Source organism: Phacochoerus africanus, chromosome 2 (genome assembly GCF_016906955.1).
Source record: "Phacochoerus africanus isolate WHEZ1 chromosome 2, ROS_Pafr_v1, whole genome shotgun sequence".
NCBI classification, from domain to species: Eukaryota; Metazoa; Chordata; class Mammalia; order Artiodactyla; family Suidae; genus Phacochoerus; species Phacochoerus africanus.
This window is the reverse complement of record NC_062545.1, coordinates 74,918,951-74,939,958: the sequence shown is the minus strand read 5'-3', so window position 1 is coordinate 74,939,958 and position 21,008 is coordinate 74,918,951. Positions and strand designations below refer to the sequence as shown.

The following is a 21,008-nucleotide window of genomic DNA, read 5'->3' as shown; positions in this document are numbered from 1 at the left end:
TACGGTGTTTTTACTATGTACTGTTAAATGAGAAAAGAGAAGTGCACAGAATGTTCTATTTTTGAAAACCTATGAATGTATTAAGAGGTGCTGAGTACATCAGTGTGAGCACTATTTGCTACTGACCAGGAGGAGACAAGGAAGAAAGAAGGTGATAGAAAACAAGGAAAAACAGGATTTTCCATCATGGCTGCGTGGTTAATGAACCCCACCAGTATCCATGAGGATGTGGATTGGAGCCCTAGCCTTGCTCAGTGGGTTAAGGATCTGGTGTTGCCGTAAGCTGTGGTGTAGGTTGCAGACGTGGCTCAGATCCCGCGTTGCTGTGGCTGTAGCACAGGCGTGTGCTACAGCTCCGATTTGACCTGTAGCCTGGGAACCTCCATATGCCATGGGTGCAGCCCTGAAAAGCCAAAAGACAAAAAAAAAAGGAAAAAGAAAAAAAAAGCAAATAAGCAAAAACTATCAGAAAGAAGTTTATGATAAAAAGAAGGAATTACATGAAATTATACCTATGTAAGTACATATAATTATATACGCATGTAACATGCATGGAATAATGGTTACTAAGATGTTGGAGGTGTGTTATCTTGGGATGAAAATAATTCAGGTGATTTTTATACTCTTCCTTATATATATTTTTTGCATTCAACAAGAAATGTAATAATTGTATAACCAAAGGAACTATTTTCATTGAGGGAAAAATTTGAATAACTTAACACTATCAGCATGAAAATAATGTTTCTTAAGTCTCCCTATCCAAAAGATGGCATGTCCAGTAGAATTCTGAATCATTCATAACTAGAGGAGGTGTTCAGTCTTTTTCAAAATGGAGACAGACCACCGAGTCCAAAATTAATCATCATAAACACTTTAAGCATCTTTAAGGCAGAGCCTAAATCTAATTAACACATTTTCTCTAAGCTTTTGAGTACTGAGTCACCAGTCCCCATTAATTGACAAGTACATTTCAAATCTCATGAATCACTTCATCAAAGATGATATTATCTGATACACAAATGCTATTAAAGAGTTAAAGCTCATCTAAAGAATAATATGAGAACTGAGGCAGCTCCAATGAAAATAATTTGACTACGAAATTTAATCTGCCACAAAAGAAGTAATAAAACTAAAACATGACGCATTTTTTCCTTCCTGCCCTGGTCATCCTAAATGCATCTGGCTTTGCTACCTTTGTTCCTGTAGCCTCTGGCCTGCAGGACCACCTCCCAAACAACTGTCCACTCAGTTTCATTAACTTCTGTTTTTTGTTGTAGATCCAAGATTCAGGACATGAGCTACCAACCATCATGAACAATCTCAGGTGAGGTCTGTCTTCAAAACTCTAAAAGTTAAAACTCTGCCTGGTAAAATTCTGAATATGCAGTGTTTTTTTGAAGAGGTACTAATTTTTCATTCTTCCAGGACTGCTTTCTCTGCAGAATAGCAGAAATGGAGGCTCACATGCTAGAAGCCTGTTCTGTTAAAGAGCCACAGAAGAGCCTTTCCAGAGGCTGCACAAAGACAGCAGAAGTGGGGCGGGAGGTGCTGCCCTCATCCCCAAGGCTGGGCGCCCCCACCTGGTTGTGAATAACAGCCCACCTGTTACCTGTTAAATCCACCTGGTAGGTAAGTGGTATTAGATCACCTAAAAACTAATTTTACATATCTTATCCTTTCAAGTAAAATACTTACTTGGACTAACAAGTGGCCTGAATTAGGCAAACATGTGCCAGATTTCTTGGTGTTCTCATTTATTTGCTTTATCAAATTCATCAATATTTCCACAGCACCTTTGCTGATCATTTCATGAAGAAATCCTGGATTTCCAGAAATGAATTTGATTGTCCCCAGGCAGTATAAAAAAGCTTCAGTGTTCGCTTGCAGGTCTTCACTTCTCAGGACCTCCAATAATGATTCTGTCAAAGAGATGAATTATTACAAATGTATGCAGAGAACAGCAGGAAGGAGAGATATTAAAGCACTTGTATGTGAACATCAAACATAATTGGTAAAATGTTAGTTAGAACCTACATTCAAATGCTTATGAAGAGTTACTCATATGGTATAAAGAGGAAAGCTGAGGGTTTCCATTGTGGTCGAGTGGTAACGAACCCAACTAGTATCCATGAGGATGTGGGTTTGATTTCTGGCTTTGCTCAATGGGTTAAGTTTCAGGAATTGCCGTGATCTGCAGCATAGTTCACAGACAGGGCTCAGATCCCCCTATGGTGTAGGTCAACAGTTGCAACTCCAATTCCACCCCTAGCCTGGGAACTTCCTTATGCCATGAGTGTGGGCCTACAAAAAATTAAAAAAAGGAAAGCTTATTTCCAGCTAAGACAAATCTCTATAACAGTAATGATAGCAATAGAATGGGGTTATTAATATGTAAATGGAAATTGTTCTTTTAATTGAATGTCACTCCTTGCCTCTTACTAATATTTGCCAACTTTATTTTTGGTTACAAACAGTTTGAATTATTATAGACTAATTAATCATTAAAGCAACTTAGGAATTAAAAGTCAACAAACCCTTAAGAATAAACTGGTTGCCGTATGAATGGGAAGTTAATCAAGACAGGAACTTAAAAAATATCTCAATCATAGAAAGGGATGCTTCAAATATAACATCTACCCTTTCCCAAGACAACTTAAGAACAGCCATCCAAATAACATACAATGCTAGGTTTTTAAGAGTAATCTAGGCAACTCTGATAAGCTTAATCATGACTCTCTCATGTTTACTAATGTCAGTGCAATCATTTGTCAGAATCTTTGTTTTTAGTCTATAATTCTCAATGGACTGATTCAGTGTTAAACATTTCTTTCAGTACTGTCTTTATCAGCTGTGGTTAAAAAAAAAAGATGAAGATCATTTATCCCATGTTGCAAAAATAGGACTTAAAAGTATTTCCCATGTTGTTGCCTTCCCTTAGATCAACAATACTAATTCATAAAAGATTTCTAACTAGGTAACTATTTAAGCATCTTAATTATTTAAGGGTATATAAAGAATTATCCATTATTAGCTAGGTATTTAGAATGTAATACAATTTCTCTACCTACATACTTGAAACACATTTGACACAATTTGAAGTCAAATTTCTACAACAATTACAGATGTCTTCCAAGTTTTAATCATTTCCACTATATCAAAAGATCAAAAATTTCAATTACGTCAAACGCTATTAAATGCATTTTTTCTAATAGTAAATCCAAGACCAGGAAATGAATTTTTTAAATAGAGGACACTGTAAAGTTACATATTGTTACCACAGACATTTAAAAAAAAAAAAGCAGACTATCATAGGCTCCAAAGGATACATGAATGAAATATGGAGGAGTTCCTGTTGTGGCTCAGCAAGTTAAGAATCTGACATAGTGTCTGCGAGCTTGCGGGTTTGATTCCGGACTCACTCAGTAGGTCAAGGATCTGGCATCAGGTTGCAGTTGCGGCTTGGATCCGGCATTGCCGTGGCTGTGGTGCAGGACTGTAGTTGCGGTTTTGATTTGACCCCTAGCCTGGGGCCTTCCATATGCCTCAGGTGTAGCCCTAGAACAGAAAAAATAAAATAAAATAAATTTTAAAGGGTATATGGAAAACATAGAGAAGGACAGAGCAAAAATAGGCATCACCTAACTTCTGCATATTATGAGAAAATAAACTATGTCAGCTATCATTAACTTTGCTCTCCAAACTTCTTATTCATACTCAAGTAGAACATTTGCTTAACGGTAGTGTTCAATAATACTCACCCAGAATGCTGTCATTTTGAATCAGAGAATCATTCTTCTCACTTCTGCTAATTTTAAATATAAGTTTACAGACATTAAGAAGATTTTTTCCACTTACTTTAAGCTGCAGAGAAAGAAAAAACATTTCTCTTGTGGAAGGAAATAAAGACTTACCATAATTTTAAAACCACAGACATCTAATTTAAAAAGTGCAGCAAGAGTATTTTAAAAAAACACATAAAGAAAAGTTTTACAGAAATCAATTCCCAAAAGGTCTGGTCACATATCTGTCAACTATGGCATCTAATTAACTCACTTAGAGTAAATACAATATAAATGGTATTTAGAGTAGGCTCATTTTAATGATAAGCATTTATTTTTATTTCATAAGTTTTCATGCTTACATGTGAAATTATTAGTTACTTTTTAAAGAATATATGAGGAGAAGGGGGGCTGATGTTGATGAATTTAATTAAATAGACTAATTGCTTTAAAATACAAAATTAAAGGAAAATGGATACTGAAATTTCAGATTAAGCTAACCTGGAAAAGAGCCCATCGTGGAGGTGAAGGAAAGAAATAAAAGGGAGGAAGTACAATTCTATTTGTCATTTGTATAAAACAAAATTAAAAAGTAACATTTATTGATTAGATAAGATATGCATTTATTATTTAAGCCTATTTCTGGAATGCTTTGAAATAACTGCAAGTAACATTCAAAAGTTAAAATTACCTTCTAAGTCACAGAAAGATATTCAAGTAAATTAAGTAATAAATAAGTATACTCTTTTATAAAACACAGTATAGGAGGACTGAGTCAAATGGATCTAAATTAGCTGCATATTTATCTAAAGCAGTAAAAATTAAAAACAAAAATCCTAAATTCCCATATTTAGGAACAGTTTGATAAATTGTGGAATATCAATACTATTCACATTAAGCAGTCACAAAAGTATAACAGTGAACACTATGTATAAAAAACATGCATAACAATCTGAAAGATGAAATATTATGTGTCTGCATTGTAAGAGTATAAAATACAGTGTGTAGGAATTTATTAAAGATAAATATATCCACGTGAAAAGGATGGTGTGAGGGTCATTATTTTATCAGTTAAAAATCCTTAAAGTTATCTTCAATGTTATTAATGAGTTGTCAGCTAGTTAAAAAAAAAGGTAATGGAATTCATCAGACATATTTTTAAAAGATTCATTCTGTGTTTGATCCACAAATACCACTGAGCTCCTACTATGTCCCAGGCACTGTACTGTTTGCTGTAGAAGATACCAGGTAAACGTGGTCAGCTCCAGCTGGAGGCAGGTGGAGGGGAGTATTAGCCATGGAGCAGCTTCTCTCTGCCCCCTGCTCTGGCTCTTTTCATATCACCTCAGAGCAACCCCTGTAATAGGTGTAGTTGTTCCTATTTTGCAATGAGGGGTTTGCTCCTCAGGTCACGTCATTTCATCTTTGCATCACCTGGTGTGTATTAGAAATGCAGAATCTCAGGCCCCACCAACCCTACTGAACTAGAATCTGCATTTTACAACTTTCCCAGAGGATCGTGTGCATGTTCAAGTCTGAAAAACTGTTGTGGAAGCTTCAGCCACTGTCACACGTGGCAGGATGGAAAGTCCTTCTGTTCTTAGGAAGAAAAAAGGAAATGGAAACTTGAAAAAAATTTTTAACAATCAGGTATTTTAAAAATGTTCTTTAAAACCCAGAGAATAAGCTGAGTAGAGAGTGAAAAAAAAAATTCTGAACCAATGGAAATATATATTGCCCTTCATATCTGGGAATGTATTTCAGTCTTGGCAATCTTCTACTAACCATACTGTGAGCCTTTGAGGTCAAAGCCATGATTTATTACTTTTTCTATGTGTGGAATGTAGCATGTGCTATGTATTTAATGAAACTTGCTGAATAAATGAATGAAGATAAGTAAACTCACCCTCCACCCAAGTCATTTTTTTCAGGGAAAAGTGACAAAGAAAAAAACAACAAACCGGTGTCAGAGTTTTCATTTAAAAAAAGAAACAACACACAACAAAACCCCACCATTTCCAGGTCTGCTATCAGACAGTTTACATTCATAACAAATTCCTATAACTTCTCTTTGGATAACTGTAAAATTATGATGTTGAGACATAAAAAGATAATAAAACATTAAATTATATGCAAGGAATGTAGACCACCCTACATAAGACAGCACTTCCCAAGAGTTCCTGTTGTAGCTCAGTGGGTTAAGAACCTGACTAGTATCCATGAGGATCCGTGAGACTAGTATCCCTGGTCTCACTCAGTGGGTTAACGATCTGACATTACTGCAGTTGTGGCAAAGGTCATAGATGCAGCTCAGATCCGGCATTGCTGTGGCTGTGGTGTAGTCTGGAAGCTGCAGCTCTGATTTGACCCCTGCCCTAGGAACTTCCATGTGCCATAGGTATGGTCCTAAAAAGGAAAAAAAACGAAAGGTAAAAAAGAAAAAAAAAGGGCCAGCCAAGGGGGCTTGGCCAGCAAGAAGTTGCAGAAATAGCAACAGAACAAACAAAACAAAAAAACCCCAGCACTTCCCCCAGAGAGGGCCATTCCCTTTACTCTGCTTTATTTTCTTCCCACAGTGCTCAGCAGTGCCTTTGGCACTTTAAGTGTTTACTGTCTGTCTCTCCTGCTACACTGCCAGCCTAGAGGGCAGGGGTTATTTTATTCACTTGTATTCCCAGTGTCAAGAGTCCCTGGCACGAAGTAGGTTCTTGTCATAGGGTAGTTTACCTCTATGTTAAACATAGTAGTTTATTCTATTTAAAGCAAACTTGGAAAATTAAAGAGAAGTTTAAAAATCACTCATACTGGAGTTCCTGTCATGGCGCAGCAGAAACGAATCTGCCTAGGAACCATGAGATTGTGGGTTCGATCCCTGGCCTCACTCAGTGGGTTAAGGATCCGGCATTGCCATGAGTAGGTCACAGATGCGGCTTGAATCTGGCATTGCTGTGACTGTGGTGTAGGCCAGCGACAACAGCTCCAATTAGACCCCTAGCCTGGGAATCTCCATATACCATGGGTGCAGGGCCCTAAAAAGACAAAAGACAAAAGACAAAAAAAAAAAATCACTCACTCATACCATTGCCACTACACATAATCACTGTTGACACACTGGCATTTCTTTTCTGTCCCCCTCCCCATTTGGATGCCAGATTTTCTTCCCCTCCTGAATAGTGCTGCAGTCACACTGCATACATGAGCGTACTTAAAAAAAAAAAAAAACTTAATATAGGCAAATACGTTTTTGTAAGATTTTTTTGATACAAAGGTTAAAATGAAAACAGTTAAAACAGTTACAATGACAATAGTCTGATAAACCCCCACTTAACCAAAGAATGCCAGAAATCAGAACTAACATTATACGTACTGAATTTTTTTAGCTATAAACAATATAAAATGTCTGAATTGTAATATTAAACTGCTAAGTAAAATATTGGTGGAAAGGATATTAAAAATTTTTAGTCCTACATATCTTCAGTTTTTTGTCAAAAGTTTTTTTCTTCGAGCGCTTTTTAGGAGGTGCTCTTTTTAAAATTTACATAAAACCTAATTGCCAGGGTCTAAGGGAAACAGTGTCTTGCCCAGAGCATTACAGGAGATTCGGTGGCAGATGGGAAGTTGGGCTTGATGGCCTTGAAGGTTGTTCCTGGCCTCGTGGCTCTACCGTTAATCAGGAGGGACGGCCTGCCCAGCCCTGCACTCTGGATTGCAGCCTAGCGGAGTCTTGCCCCTGATTCAGCAAGGCAGTCAGTGTATCGGAAAGGGCTTTATCTAAACATATGTTTTGTTCAGAACGTGTTCACTGCCTGGCGAATCACTTCGCCTTTTGCCCTAAAATAGTTAAACTGAGCCATGTATATAATTAATTTGAATGGCACCTTTAATAACCAAGACAGTAGTTTCTCTGCAGAGCCTTAATGAATTCAGGGCACTTTCCTCCTTTCTTTCTCTTTCTCCCTCTCTTTCATTTATTTAATTTTCTGGCTTGATACGGGGCAAAATGTCTAAGATTCAGATGAAAACCACAGGGCCCTTTCTGACCAGCTGGCCGCCTGGGTTACACCAGTAGAACACTCCAGCCTCAGACTGGGGTTCCCCCAGGTCCAGGAGGCACCCAAAATCGGGGGCTGGAGAAGGAACTGGGCAAGCAGGCAGGTATCGTTTCATTTCTACTTATAACTTCTGACTTTAAATCTTCCCTGTGGTTTACGGTCTTTTTTCTCATTAAAGCTAGTTGATCAATTATCATCAGTGAGAAGGGATTAAAATATCAACTGAAATCACTATTTCAAAGAAATGCTGCTTCCAGGGTCACATATAACACCACGATTTTTACAAAAAGGGGAATAGCTCAGGATGACAGCCAAGTAAGAAGGTACTTCTCCAAAAAATTGCTTAGAATACATAGTCAGAATATCCTGCTTTTACGCAGAACTTCAAAGTAAGAAACAGTAGGCATCCTTGCTAAACTATTAGTAGGAATGCGAAAGCTCATCTCCGCTGTGTACTTTAAGACTTTAAATTATATGAACTATGGGTGTTAACACGACAGCTTTTACTTTTATTTCGCACCCAGGTAAACAAAGCTCCATTCATTTGTTTTAGCGGCTCTCTTAGAACTTCTACAATCATTGTGTCTTATCTTTTGGTTCCAACTGTTTATGGCTGTGACAACAAAGGGCTGCACTCACGCAATGATATCATTTTGTTTGAGACAGTTTCTACAGACTTCTATTTGGTGTCCGGCCTTTTCTTCTAATACCTCACAGAAGCCTTCTATAAACCACCTTCCCATGACCACTAGGCAGCTGTTTCTCTGTCTCATGCAGGCTCCTAAAGCACCTGGCCATCATGTCCACAGCCCAAGTTATCTGAAGTTATTTATTAAGTCATGGGACAGAGTTAAGCACCCAGCAGAAACCGTAACTCTGATACTGATCTCCAGTTAAGTTACTTGAGCAACGGTTTTGAATGCATTTGTCTATTGTCACTTTTTTTTTTTTTAAACCTAGCCACAGTCCCTATGTAAGCATTTATTTGAACACTTTCTCTGTACTCTGCCTTAGTTTCTTAGATGGTACTTTCCTGGTCAAATTCTGGGATGCCAGTTTACCACCTTAACTTTCCCTTTAAGGTTCTAAACAAACACACAGCGTCCCCATCTTCTTTGTAATATTTACAAATAAAGCGTTAAACAAACCTTTTAGGTGCTAGCATCTATGAGACCAGAGGCAAGAAAAACTTACTGCCAGAATAATTTTTGCAAGTTTAAGGCTCAGCAAGTCTGAACCAACATCGACTAGTTTATACAAGGTCTTCAGGAGAATGCTTCTTCTCTTAAATTTATTTCCCAGCATGTTTCCTTCCTCTAAGGCGAGATGAAGTTGTGTGCAAGCAGCACAAACCATTTCAATGTTTTCTTCTGTGGGGGCAAAGAGAGTAAAGCAGAACTTGCTCATCAAGGTCAAGTTTTCAAGTGTGTCAAACACAGATAGTGTAAGTAAACCCCAAAATTATTTCCCCGGACATCTTCAAATCCTGAACTATGCTTTTCCCCTTTTCTCATCATTCCCATCTACCTGATTTTTTTTCCCTCCATGTGGTTGCTCCATCTCCTACCACGCTGACTTCTTCACTAATCAGTTGGCTTATCTAGAACATGGTCTTTCAAAGGGTGAGGTGGAGAGGGGAACAGCATGATCTCAGCTGGTCTCCTTCACTCCAGAGGCCCCCCTCCCTGACCAGGGCTCTGCTCAGCACCAGGTAAGCATTCCACTTGCACCTCTGCCTTCGAGCCTGCACCACACACTTTCACTGGCACAGAATGTTCTCCTTACCCCTGTCCTTACTGACTCTGGTCCTTCCGGGTTCTCTTTAGGTCCTGGCTCCTCCAGAAAACATGTACCATGCCACATTCAACCATTACCTTGCACTGTTATTTTTCTTATATTTATGCATATTGTGTTCTATGTCCAGTGCCCCCAAACAGGGGTCATGCTGAGTGAGTAGGAACCATGTCTTACACATCTTTTTATCAACAGTGCATGTACAGTGATGATACTGTACTGAGAGCCTGTAACACAGTTTAATACAGAGGCCTCTTCTAATACATCCATTGATGAAAACATGATCAATCTTTCCCCATGAGAACAATGCTTATTCTCTGAGAAAAGAGGGCTCAAAAATCACATCCACCACTATTTGGAGATGGGTTTCACCAAGAAGGGATGAAAAAGAAGACTTTAGTTAGGAAAGAGGAGAGGCCTAGAACATTTTATTTTATAATTAGAATTCTGAAGAAAGTGATTTTTGAAAGTGGAAGCCATACTAACAGGCATACCAGAAGAAAAGTGGCACACAACATGGAACATATGGGGAAATATAAGAATCCACGGTTTAAGGAATTAAGTTGAAAATGTTATCTCTGAGAGACTCCATCACACAATTTAAAAGTAGGAAACCAATCTTAAATAAATACCATAATGTGCTCTTGAAAGCCTGCATAGAGGAAGTGTGCGCCTGCAGAAGGAAATGACTCAGGCCATTTTTAGCTCTTTTCAACAATAACATCTAAGAAAAAATTTTAAACCTCAATAGCTAAGTAACCTTCAATGCCTTTTAGTTATGCACTTAAATAAATGAATTGATGGGAAATGACTTAGACTAACGTTAAATAAAGGGAAAAACCTGAGCTCTATTGTAAGAAATACTTTTGTTTGGTTGTTTTATTCTTCTGTTACTGGCAGTTTCTTCACAAACCCCAAGTCCAGGCTGTGGGCCACTCCATGGCAGAGGGTAGACTTCAAGGCAGTTTTCTAATTAATACTTCCCTCCACAAACTCTTCGGCCTGGTGGGTTCCACTCAAGAGTAGCTGTTTGGGCTTAAAAGAAATAAAAAGGATAGGCTCACGGGTCAAATTTTAAACTATCGATCAAATGATCTCTTTCGACCAGTGGTTTTGTTATAATTCCCACGGAGCCTCAAAAGACAATATGAATCTAAGAATGATCAAGATTCTCAAGGGGCAAAAGCTAGTGGGTGAAAATTTAATGCGTAATAGAAAGCAACAGAGTGTCAAAGTAACTTCTCCCCATAAGATACCTAGTAATTACAAAGGAAAAGTAGTAACTTTTTATAGCGGAAAAACTTGGCAGACCCTTCTCCAAGTGTTCAAAGTTCATATCACCCATAATGGACCAAATCAGCATCAGGTGCCTCCTGATGTGATGCAGGACACGGCACCCCTGGTGCTGTACACCTGCCCCAGTGCCTAATCTGCAGCTAATGGTGAGGAAATTCCAGACAAACGCAATCTGTGGGGCAGTCTATAAAATCACTGCCTGTTCTCAAATACGTCACAGTCATGAAAGAGACATGACAAACAATTGTATCAAGAGTTTTCTTTTTCTATAAAGGAAATTACTAGGAAAACTGGCAGTATCTGAATAAGGTTTGTTGTATGGTAATTTCCAGATACGTAATAGAATGCCCTTGTTTTTAAAAGACACATGCCAGAGTACTTAGGGATATATGGCATTATGATGGCAACTTGTTCTCAAATGGCTCAAAAAAGGGGGGAAAAATACAATATGTATATGATGGGGGAGAGAAAAAGAGAACGAGAGGGAGAGAAGGAGGCAGGAACAGACAATGATAAAGCAAGTGAAATAATATGTTAATATTTTGGAAATCTGGGGGAAAAGCAGACAAGATTTCTTTGAACTATTCTTGCAACTTCTCTAAGTCTAATTTTATATCAATTTTGACATAAAAAGTAAGAGGAGTTCCAACCATGGCACACAGCGTTAAGGATCTGGCATTATCACAGCTGTGGCATAGGTTTCAGCTGTGGCTTGGATTCGATCCCTGGCCTAGGAACCTTCAGGTTTGGCAGGTGCAGCCAAAAAAAAAAAAAAAAAAAAAGTAGGAAAAAAAAAGGATCTTAGAGTTCTTGTTGTGGCTCAGTGGAAAATGAATCTGCCTAGTATCCATGAGGACATAGGTTCAATCCCTGGCCTTACTCATTGGGTTAAGGATCTAGCGCTGTTGTGAGCTGTGGAATAGGTCCCACACATGGCTTGGATCTGGTGTTGCTGTGGCTGTGGTGTAGGCCGGTGGCAACAGGTCTGATTAGACCCCTAGCCTGGGAACCTCCATGTGGCACGGATGAGGCCCTAAAAAGACCAAAAAAAAAAAAAAAAGTAACCTAGTTCTGCCACCATTTGCTGTTCTTAAAGTTGTCTATGGAAGAGACACCATCTTTCAGTGTTTAACATTCCCCTAAAAATCGAGATTCACCCACATTTCAAATCCCAAACTCTTGCTACATTGTCTCTGTGGTGGCTATGGTGACAGAGCCCTCAGAACCCTCTTAAAATCCCTCAGGCTGCAGACTTTCTCCAGGACAGGCCTCTGTGCCCCCTACTCTCCCCACTGTGCTCCTCTTGAGATGTTTTCTTCTTTAACCCTTGCCCAAACTGACTGCTCTTTCCGTTAGTTTTCTATGCACATCTCCTAAGAAAAAGAACCCAAAGTTAACCAGGCTCACTAAGAGGAGGGTGAAAATGATGGACTCTTGAAGGGACAAAGTCATTTTGGTCCTGTTCTCAGGGTCTGGAGCTGTGGTGGATCTTGGAGATGGGCTAGCCTCACCTACACCTCACCTGGCAGGCGAGAATGCTGCCGTGCACAGAGAACAGGAACCCCACCGCCACTTGCTTCCTTAGCAGCATCAGGACCAGAATCTCTATTCAGAGCTCCCACATTAACCACGACCACCACCAAGCGCCATTGAGAGCCCAGGAGTGGTGAGGCTGTTGGAACCTTTAAGGAAATGGGTCTTTTGCACAACTTCCTGGTTGTGTGGTTGGTGGGAAGGATGCATTTACCCTGATTCTCCTAGGGCTTCTTCCTAGGGCTGGGGCCAGAACTGCAGCTCCAGAGGAGCCGGTTTCAACTTTGGAAGTAGAATCCCTGAGGAGCAGCAAAGGGGTAGAAGGCAGCAGCAGTGGCAGTGGCAGTGGCGGTGGTGGTGGCGGCGGTGGCGGCATGGGGGGGTGGGAATTCCTCTGACAAGCTTTTCTTAGGTCATCTTTGCAGAGACCCATGGGTTGTGGGCCTTCTTGCTGGGCATTCCAGAATAAAGGACTGGGCACATCCCAGGCCACTTCCTGCTAAGGGGCATCCCTGACATGTGTGCTCGACCTTAGGCAAAAAAGAAAAACAATCCTCCCTGAGGATCCACAGGGGACTGGGTCTAAGACCCCTGAGTATACCAAAGTCTGCAGATGCGCAAGTCTCATATAAAATGGCTTAGTACAGTCGGTCCCCCATATCTGTACGTTCTGCATCTGTGAATTCAACCAACAGCGGATAAAAATTCCACCTGTAGGAGTTCCTGTCGTGGTACAGTGGAAATGAGTCTAACTAGCATCCATGAGGACGCAGGTTCGATCCCTGGCCTCGCTCAGTAGGTTAAAGACCCGGAGCTGCCGTAAGCCGTGGTGTGGGTTACAGATGCAGCTCGGCTTTGCTATGGCTGTGGCTTTGCTGTGGCTCTGGTGTAGGCCAGGGGCTACAGCTCTAATTCGACCCCTAGCCTGGGAACCTCCATATGCCATGGGTGTGGTCCTAAAAAGCCAAAAAAAAAAAAAAAAAAATTCCACCTGCAGTTGGTTGAGCCTGTGGATGTGGAATCTGCAGCTACGGAAGGCCAGCTATATACATTTGGGGTGAGAAAACCACGGCACACCTGCAAAGGTTGCCGGTCTAGGAGATTTAGTCAAAGTTTTAGAGGCCTAACATCTGTTTTAATTGTTCACTGTTTACATGAACTGCCTTGCCACTCTGGGGAGTTCAAACTGGCATTTCCTTGGGCAGAGGAGGTACTAATTTATATTTCAAGGGGCATTTTAGAAGTAGGCTTTCTTGCTGCATTTAGAGTATCATTTTACTCACTAAAAATCAGGTTGATATGTCATGTCGAATACATGCATTACTGGGTAGAGAACTTCATTTGTTTTTGAACACATTAACAGAAAAGGTAGTCAAACTGAAAATATCAGGGCAACAGGGAACATAGAAATAACTTCAGATATTTTTGATTTAAAACAAAAACTTTTTTTTTACCCTTTTCTAACGCATGCAAAATCGGTACGATCCTTGTATTCCAAAAAGCATCTACTTCTACTTCTGTATCCTTTTCTTGCAACTCGGCTTTTGAGGCTGTAAAAGAGACCCAGAACAGGAGAAAGAGCTGTGAAAAAGGAGTTGTAACCGGACCACCCCCACGAGTCTTTGTTTTCTGTCCCTGAAATTAATAAATCCTGGAATTCCATTATAATTGGCACTCCCGCCCCCCAGCAAGCCCAACTAATTTAAATTAGAACTACATATCTTCTGATCAAATCAACACAAATTAAGCTCAGATAACGTAAAGAAATCACAACTTTAAACTCTGATTGGGACACTGCATAAAGTCTTAAGCTTTGTAAATGTTGAAATCACTGTCAGGGAGGCAAACAGTTTGGAGTTTGGGGGTTTTTGTTTTTTACTTAAATGTATCTCTCTGTAATGTAAGATAAACAGAAAACTATAGTTATGGCAAGTATGGATTTTGAAAATGTTCAGTGAAAATTTTTCTGAGAAGCAGGCCTGCGGGGACTTTCTTTCCTATAGAAAGCTGTGGTTATACCCCGTTATTGCGGGGTCTGTGCCGTTCGTGCCAGTGGTTCTGTGAAGGGCAGTGGGAAGAGCCTGAGCTCTGGGCGCTGACAGATCTCAATTCAAATCCCAACTCCATACTGACGCACTGGGTGACGGGGGTCTGGTTTCTTATCCTTTCTGAGCCTCATCAGCAAGACAGAGATTAAAACATTTGCCTTCAGGGTTATGAGAATTCAAAGACATGTCACAGGCAAAGCTCCGGGCCCAGTGCCTAGCATCTAGTAACAATCAGTATGGATTTCACCTCCCTGATTAAAAAGCCCACAAACAGGTCTGCACTGTCTGAAGAGTATCGGGCTGCATAGAACCATGAGGAGGAGATGCCCAAGAACACAGGCGGTAAGAGACCAAAAGCTCCCACAGCCTGGGTACTCCAGATCCAGAGCCCTCTCTAATTTTGTCACAATACTCTGAGGAGGTCTCCACATTGTCACTATTTTCCATATGAAGAAAGTGGGGCTCAGGGGTGTTAAGTTACCTGCCCAAGGTCACAGAGTGCCCAAGGTCACAGAGTGCACTTGACCTCTCAAGGGTTATTGTGCCCTGCAACAAAATGGCAAGCTAAAAGGTAACTTTGGGGAGAACTTTCAATCATATTAGAAACTCCAGATCATGATTATATTCCATGCAGGCAAGATCTCAAGATGGAAAATGCTGACAGTCTAGCTGGAGGGGGCACTGCTGTGCTGGGCGCTCAGAGGCAGGGCTGGAGACAAAATCCTCAGCCTTCCTTCTCAGAAGGCACCCCCCTAGAGCCTTCACCTGGCACCCAGTCAATACAGACTCAAGGAGTCCTGGTAGCAATTGCCTGGTACCCTCAGTGGGTGCCTGGACCCTAAAAATGTCCCATGGAGAGTTACAAATCATATCAGCAATATGAAGTTTCTGCGGAAAAAGAGGGTATAGTGAAAGGGTGCAGGCTGTATATATTTAGGTTGTTTTAAGTAAAGGTAAGACAAGTAGACTAGGGAGGCGTGGTAAGAGCACTGGTTCTAGAGTCGCTGGCTGGGCTGGAGTCCTAGCTCTGCCACCGAGTGGCTGCCTTTGGGCAAGTTGCTTCACTTCTTGCCTGTAAAATTGGGGGTAACAATGAGAACCTTCAAGTATTGCAATTATGGGTTATTACCTTCTCTTGTGTGCTCCTGTATTTTCCAAATCCTCTCATGTACTTGTATTACTCCTGAAGAGAAAAAAACACACAGCACATACTAAATCACCCAAGCACATGGCAATGGATCACCCAGAGCAGCAGGACAGTCATCCCACCCAGGGCACAGGCCATCCCCGATGCACTCCATGTTGGAAACGGCCACGCCGATGCAATGGGTCTAGGCCTGCCTTTCCTCAAACCTTCCTGATACCACCAGGGGTTGATGCACACAGGGCAGGAAGAGCCCATGGAGAGCAAAAGCAGAGAGAAAGGATGTCAACAAAGCCGGAATTAAACATTGTAGGTGCTGTCAACAGGGTTCATAGCAAGGTCGCACAGAATTTGTCTAACCCATGAGCGAGAAGTCACTGTGACACAGAGTTGAATTGTCTCTAGGACAAAGTCAGTCTGTACCAGTTCACTATCCCTTAGCCAAAGCCTTTGGGAACAGATGTGGCTGGGGATTCAGAAAAAGCTGAATTTTAGTCAGGCAAGCTGGTGTCCACATTGCATGTTCCATGCTACCGCCAGCAGCGTCTTCTGGGACAGCGTCCTGCAGCAAAGTGTGTGGCTAGTCGCGCTAATGCAACAAAGGCTGTAATTGGCCTCCCAGCAGTACAGGTCAGGCATCGCCATTCAGTGAGTTTGAACATTATTTCAGCTTTCAGAGCTCTGGGGCTTGCAGAACCACTGATAGAGGACTGGAGACCACCACCTCCATCTCTTTGGATCATTACTTTTATGAGCCTGCCCTAACGTTGCTGAGTTACAGGTATGGATTCTAAAGGTGAGCATGACTAGTCAAGCAGTATAAAAAAACAGAGCTGCTGTATTTCCAGGTGTGGGGCATATTCAAAGTCCAGAATATGGTGAGTAAAATCGACTTACATCAAGGCCAGGGGAAAGCCAGGAGATCATAAGTCAGATGAATATTTTAATCGACACATATTTATGACACACTTAAATATGTGAGAAATACGGACTTCAAGTCCAATCGGTTCAAATCTGCAGTTTTAACCTCTATGTAACAGGCTCTTTAGAAGGCGCGCTCTATGAGAAAACACACTTATCAAACCATTTCTCAGGACAAACGCAATGGCTATCGTGTGCACCTCAGGAAGAGCTGGATTACAGGGGTGAGCCAGAAATCACAGAGCAGTTTATTTAACCTTTGGAAAGGAAAGGCTCTCGCAGGCCCTCCTGCATGTTTCTAAGACTTGTTTCTTCTCGGAACAGAAGTCAGCCAGACACTGTGGTGCAAGAGTTTGCTTTCAACCCTCTCCCAGGAACCGCTGTGCGAGCAGTGGTGGCCGGCTCCAGCCTTTCCCCTCACGCACCTCCTTCAACGCTGCTCGCCACAAAAAAATCCCATCTTCGACACGAACCCGGCTTCTGCCCTAGAAACTGCAGCCCGGGGTCACATGGTTACTTTTTAAGATCCGCAGGAGATAAATAAATAAAGTTTGTCTCAGTCTTGGGCAACAACCTGATATTTTAGAAAGCACTTTCATCTAGGTTCACAGGTTGCTAAATATAAAAATTATGATTCAACAGGAAATTGGGTAAGTCGAGCAGAAATTTCAGCATGTTTTTGAAGATTTTTTTGCTGTCTCAGTGGTTATAGTTCTTAACCGCAGCTTTGAGTTCTGGACACAAAAACTTGACACAATCTTCATTGGCTGCTGTTTTTAGCTTAGACATGTAAAAGGCTTAGCAACAATGCTGACGTGGAAATCAGTCTGTCTAAGATTTTCCTGAGTGCTACAGAAATTCCCACTGGGCACAAAAGTTGTTGTATTGATAAGAAATTAGTCTTGAAGAGAAGAAAATATTTTTTGAACCAAATATTTGTTTGGTTTTGTAAAATTTCATGCACTTCAAAAAATGTATAAGGAATATAACCAAACACCTGTGTTACCCACAGTTTTGTCAAATATTAACTGTATTTTCATTTTTCTCCTTGTTTCAAAGAAATAAACATTATACTTATTACTAATACCCTCTGTGTACCTCCCCCATCCAGCCCCCTCCCCAAGGGTTACCAACACTCAAATTGAACAGTTATTTTTTTTAATCATGCTTGACTTTACATGTTTACCACATAGATCTGAATCCAGAAACAACACACGCCATTGTTTTGGGGACTTAATTTTTTCACATAATGTTATATCTGTACTCATTTCATTCAATATTATAAGTGCACTCTAGTTCATTTTTCTAACTGCTATATTTCATTGCATGAATACATCCCAAGCCCTCCTAGCCTGTAATTTATATTGTTATATAGCAAACAGTTTAAAGCCACAAAGGGCTGACTTCATATAATTAAAACAGTTTCAACTAATTGAGCAATGATTTTGACTCAAGTTTTGAACTTAAGAACTATGTGGAGGCCAGATTTTGCAATCTTTCAAATGCCTTTACACAATAATTTCTGTGCAGGCATTAAGATTGTAATCTCTGTATGTCTGAGCCACTAAAGCCGGGTAATGGTAAGAGCACTAAGGCTGTTGTGAAAATAATGAAAAATTACAAAAAATAAATGCTGATATGTGACCAAGTTGGACAAAGCTCCTGGCACTTTCAAAGAGTGAGCCAACATCAGATCCTTTAGTGCTATGAACTGGAGTTTGGCACTTAGCATCTGCCTCTACATGGATTGAATCATGAGCTGCTGCAGCTGCATGACCCTCAACACCCCTGAAAGGGGCTCAGGATGGAGATCAGGAGTAGGACGCTCTGTGCTCTGGGAAAACTGGCAGAACAGGTCTTTGGGTAGATATTTTCAGGAGAAGCTTTTATGAGTCCAATTCTTGCATCTCCTCCTATCTAGAAAAGCACTAAAATCCTTCACGGTGACGTCTGCTCCTTGTGACCAGCAGTGACCTATAAAATGTGTACTTGGCTGCATGTACCTCCCCCTTCACCAAAAGCATATATATACTGACATTTCCCCCCACCTCTTTGGAGCAGTATTTCAGAGCTCTTTGAAATGTGGCCTCCCCAGCTATAGCCCAGGTTTTGCTCCCAATAAAACTAAACTCCCAACTTTTAAGTTTTCCTTTTTTTTTTGCTATTTTAGGGCTGTACCTGCAGCATATGGAGGTTCCTGGGCTAGGGGTCAAAACAGAGCTGTAGCTCCTGGCCTACACCACAGCCACACCAGATCTAGGCTGTGTCTGTGACCTACGTCGCAACTCACGGCAACTCCAGATCCTTAAGCCACTAAAGCGAGGTCAGGGATCGAACCCACATCCTCATGGATCCTAGTCAGGTTCCTTAACCACAGAGCCACAAAAGGAACTCCTAAGTTGTGCATATCTTTAAGTCAACAGTGCACATGATTTTCCTGCTGATGGGAATGCGGAAGAGAAGATTGAGCCCTGGGGACCTCTAAGAAAATGGGGGACTCACCTGCTCTGGTGTCCAGCCTGCTCCAGCCTGAGCTGTTGGGGCATGAGGAGGCTCTCAAATGCCTCCTGCCCTGGTCCCTAGGAGGAAGAGGAGTACACACAATACTCAAAACAAAACCCAGAGCATTTCTCTTTTTGTAAGTGTCAGGAGTCACTGAAAATGAAATTTTTGAAGAACCCAGAGAATTGTTTATGAAATAAGAGTTTGGTGTGCTATATCGCATTTTAATCAACCTCTGATATCCAATGAAGAATTATCTTTTAAAAACAAGTCACAGTTGTGTTTCAATATGAAATACAGTTACTAGAAACAACAACAACAAAAAATAAATCCAAAGTTTACTCTGCACACAAAAAAAAAAGAAAAAAAAAAGAAAGAAAGAAAGATTAAGGATCTGCACCACAAGAGGTCACTGTTAGAATAAGAAAGAACTGTATACTTGCCTCACAAAAGCCTAGCATTCAGGAGCCAGAAGAAACTGCTCTCACTCAGGGATACATGCTGTGGGCAGGAAAATTGTTTCCAAACCAGTCAGATGTGTCCAGGATCACATAGTAGGGGTCGGATCTGGAACCTAGGTCTCATGATGTCCAACTGCTCTTTTCAACAAATCACTATATCTCCTTTCTTCATTTCAAAATTAATTAATAGGGAGTTCCCATTGTGGCTCAGTGGAAACAAACCCAACTAATATCCACAAGGATGCGGGTTCGATCCCTGGCCTTGCTCAGTGGGTTAAGGATCTGGCATTGCTGTGAGCTGTGGTGTAGGTCGCAGATGTGGCTTGGGTCTGGCATTGCTGTGGCTGTGGTGCAGGCCAGCAGCTACAGCTCTGATTCGACCCCTAGCCTGGGAACTTCCATATACTGTGGGAGCAACCCTAAAAAGCAAAAATAAATAAATAAAATTAATAGTCTCTAAAATATTTTTTAAAAAAATATTTTGAACGTTAAAAAATTGAAGTTAAATTCAAGCAGCCCCCAGACGACAAATATTTTGTGCTCCAAATGAAAATGTGTGGCTGGCTAACAGCAGGACTATATGCCTGAGTTTTTTCCTTGTTTGTTTTCTGTTGTTTTGAAGGTTATAGACAATGTAGAGATGGTCTATGAAGGATATAACATCTCCTTAGCTAGAGCTGATACTTAAGATACTTTTAAATATCTGTACAGAATTCTAATGTGGAAAAAAAAAAAAAACCACTGAAAGAATACTAGTGCAAGTTTTACAACACGATTTCACTTTTACCATGAAATACAATATTTGCCACAAAAAAATCATAAAGATGCACACATATGCAGACAGGGTCCCCCATGAGCATCTGCATGTCTGTCTGTTGCTCCTCCTTCCTGTGTAGTGAGATCCCCAGCAGATGTTCAGTGCTGTGTATTGGCCCTTGGCCTTGACTACTGCCCCCAGGATTAGTTTGTCCAAATATCTTTTTTTTTCCCATAAATATGTTCTTTTTTTTTTGGCCATACCCATAGCATATGGAAGTTCCCTGTCTGGGGACTGAATCCAAGCCACAGCTGTGACCTATGCCAGATCCTTAACCCACTGCGCCACTGCAGGAACTCCAATTGCTTTATTTTTACACACTGTAAAAACACAGACCTGGTAGCAAGATGTCTTGGCCAATTAAAGAAAGAAATGGGGATGGGATCCTCTCTGTCAACACTCTCGGAGCAGAGATGCAAATGAAGATCGCAAGACAGAAAGAAAAGTCAACCCTGTGGAAAGGTAAAACACCAAAAGGCTGGCAGGGTGTGAAGAAAGGGAAGTTCCCAGATTTATTACTCCAGAAATAACAAGAAAGTTAGAGAATGATAAGAGGCAAGCCCTTCTTTTCATTATTGTCCTGAAGAGCTACTGGAATCCAGCAAGATAGTTTGCATCGAACGGCCTTCCACCTCCCTGCTCCACCTGCCCTGAGGTCTCA

General features: G+C 40.9%; 1 protein-coding gene across 2 annotated transcripts in view; it reads right to left on the bottom strand.

The window, feature by feature from the left end:
* The window catches only part of ARMC2 (armadillo repeat containing 2), a 115,984-nt gene that overhangs the window by 56,249 nt on the left and 38,727 nt on the right, over positions 1 to 21,008 (bottom strand). For both annotated transcript variants that reach the window (XM_047762274.1, XM_047762281.1), the window contains exons 6-11: positions 19,070 to 19,146; positions 15,632 to 15,685; positions 13,909 to 14,004; positions 9,026 to 9,201; positions 3,759 to 3,861; positions 1,696 to 1,919 (exon numbers count right to left, since the gene is read on the bottom strand). In XM_047762274.1, coding sequence (XP_047618230.1) covers positions 1,696 to 1,919; positions 3,759 to 3,861; positions 9,026 to 9,201; positions 13,909 to 14,004; positions 15,632 to 15,685; positions 19,070 to 19,146 — 730 coding nt within the window. The remainder of the gene's footprint in view (positions 1 to 1,695; positions 1,920 to 3,758; positions 3,862 to 9,025; positions 9,202 to 13,908; positions 14,005 to 15,631; positions 15,686 to 19,069; positions 19,147 to 21,008) is intronic.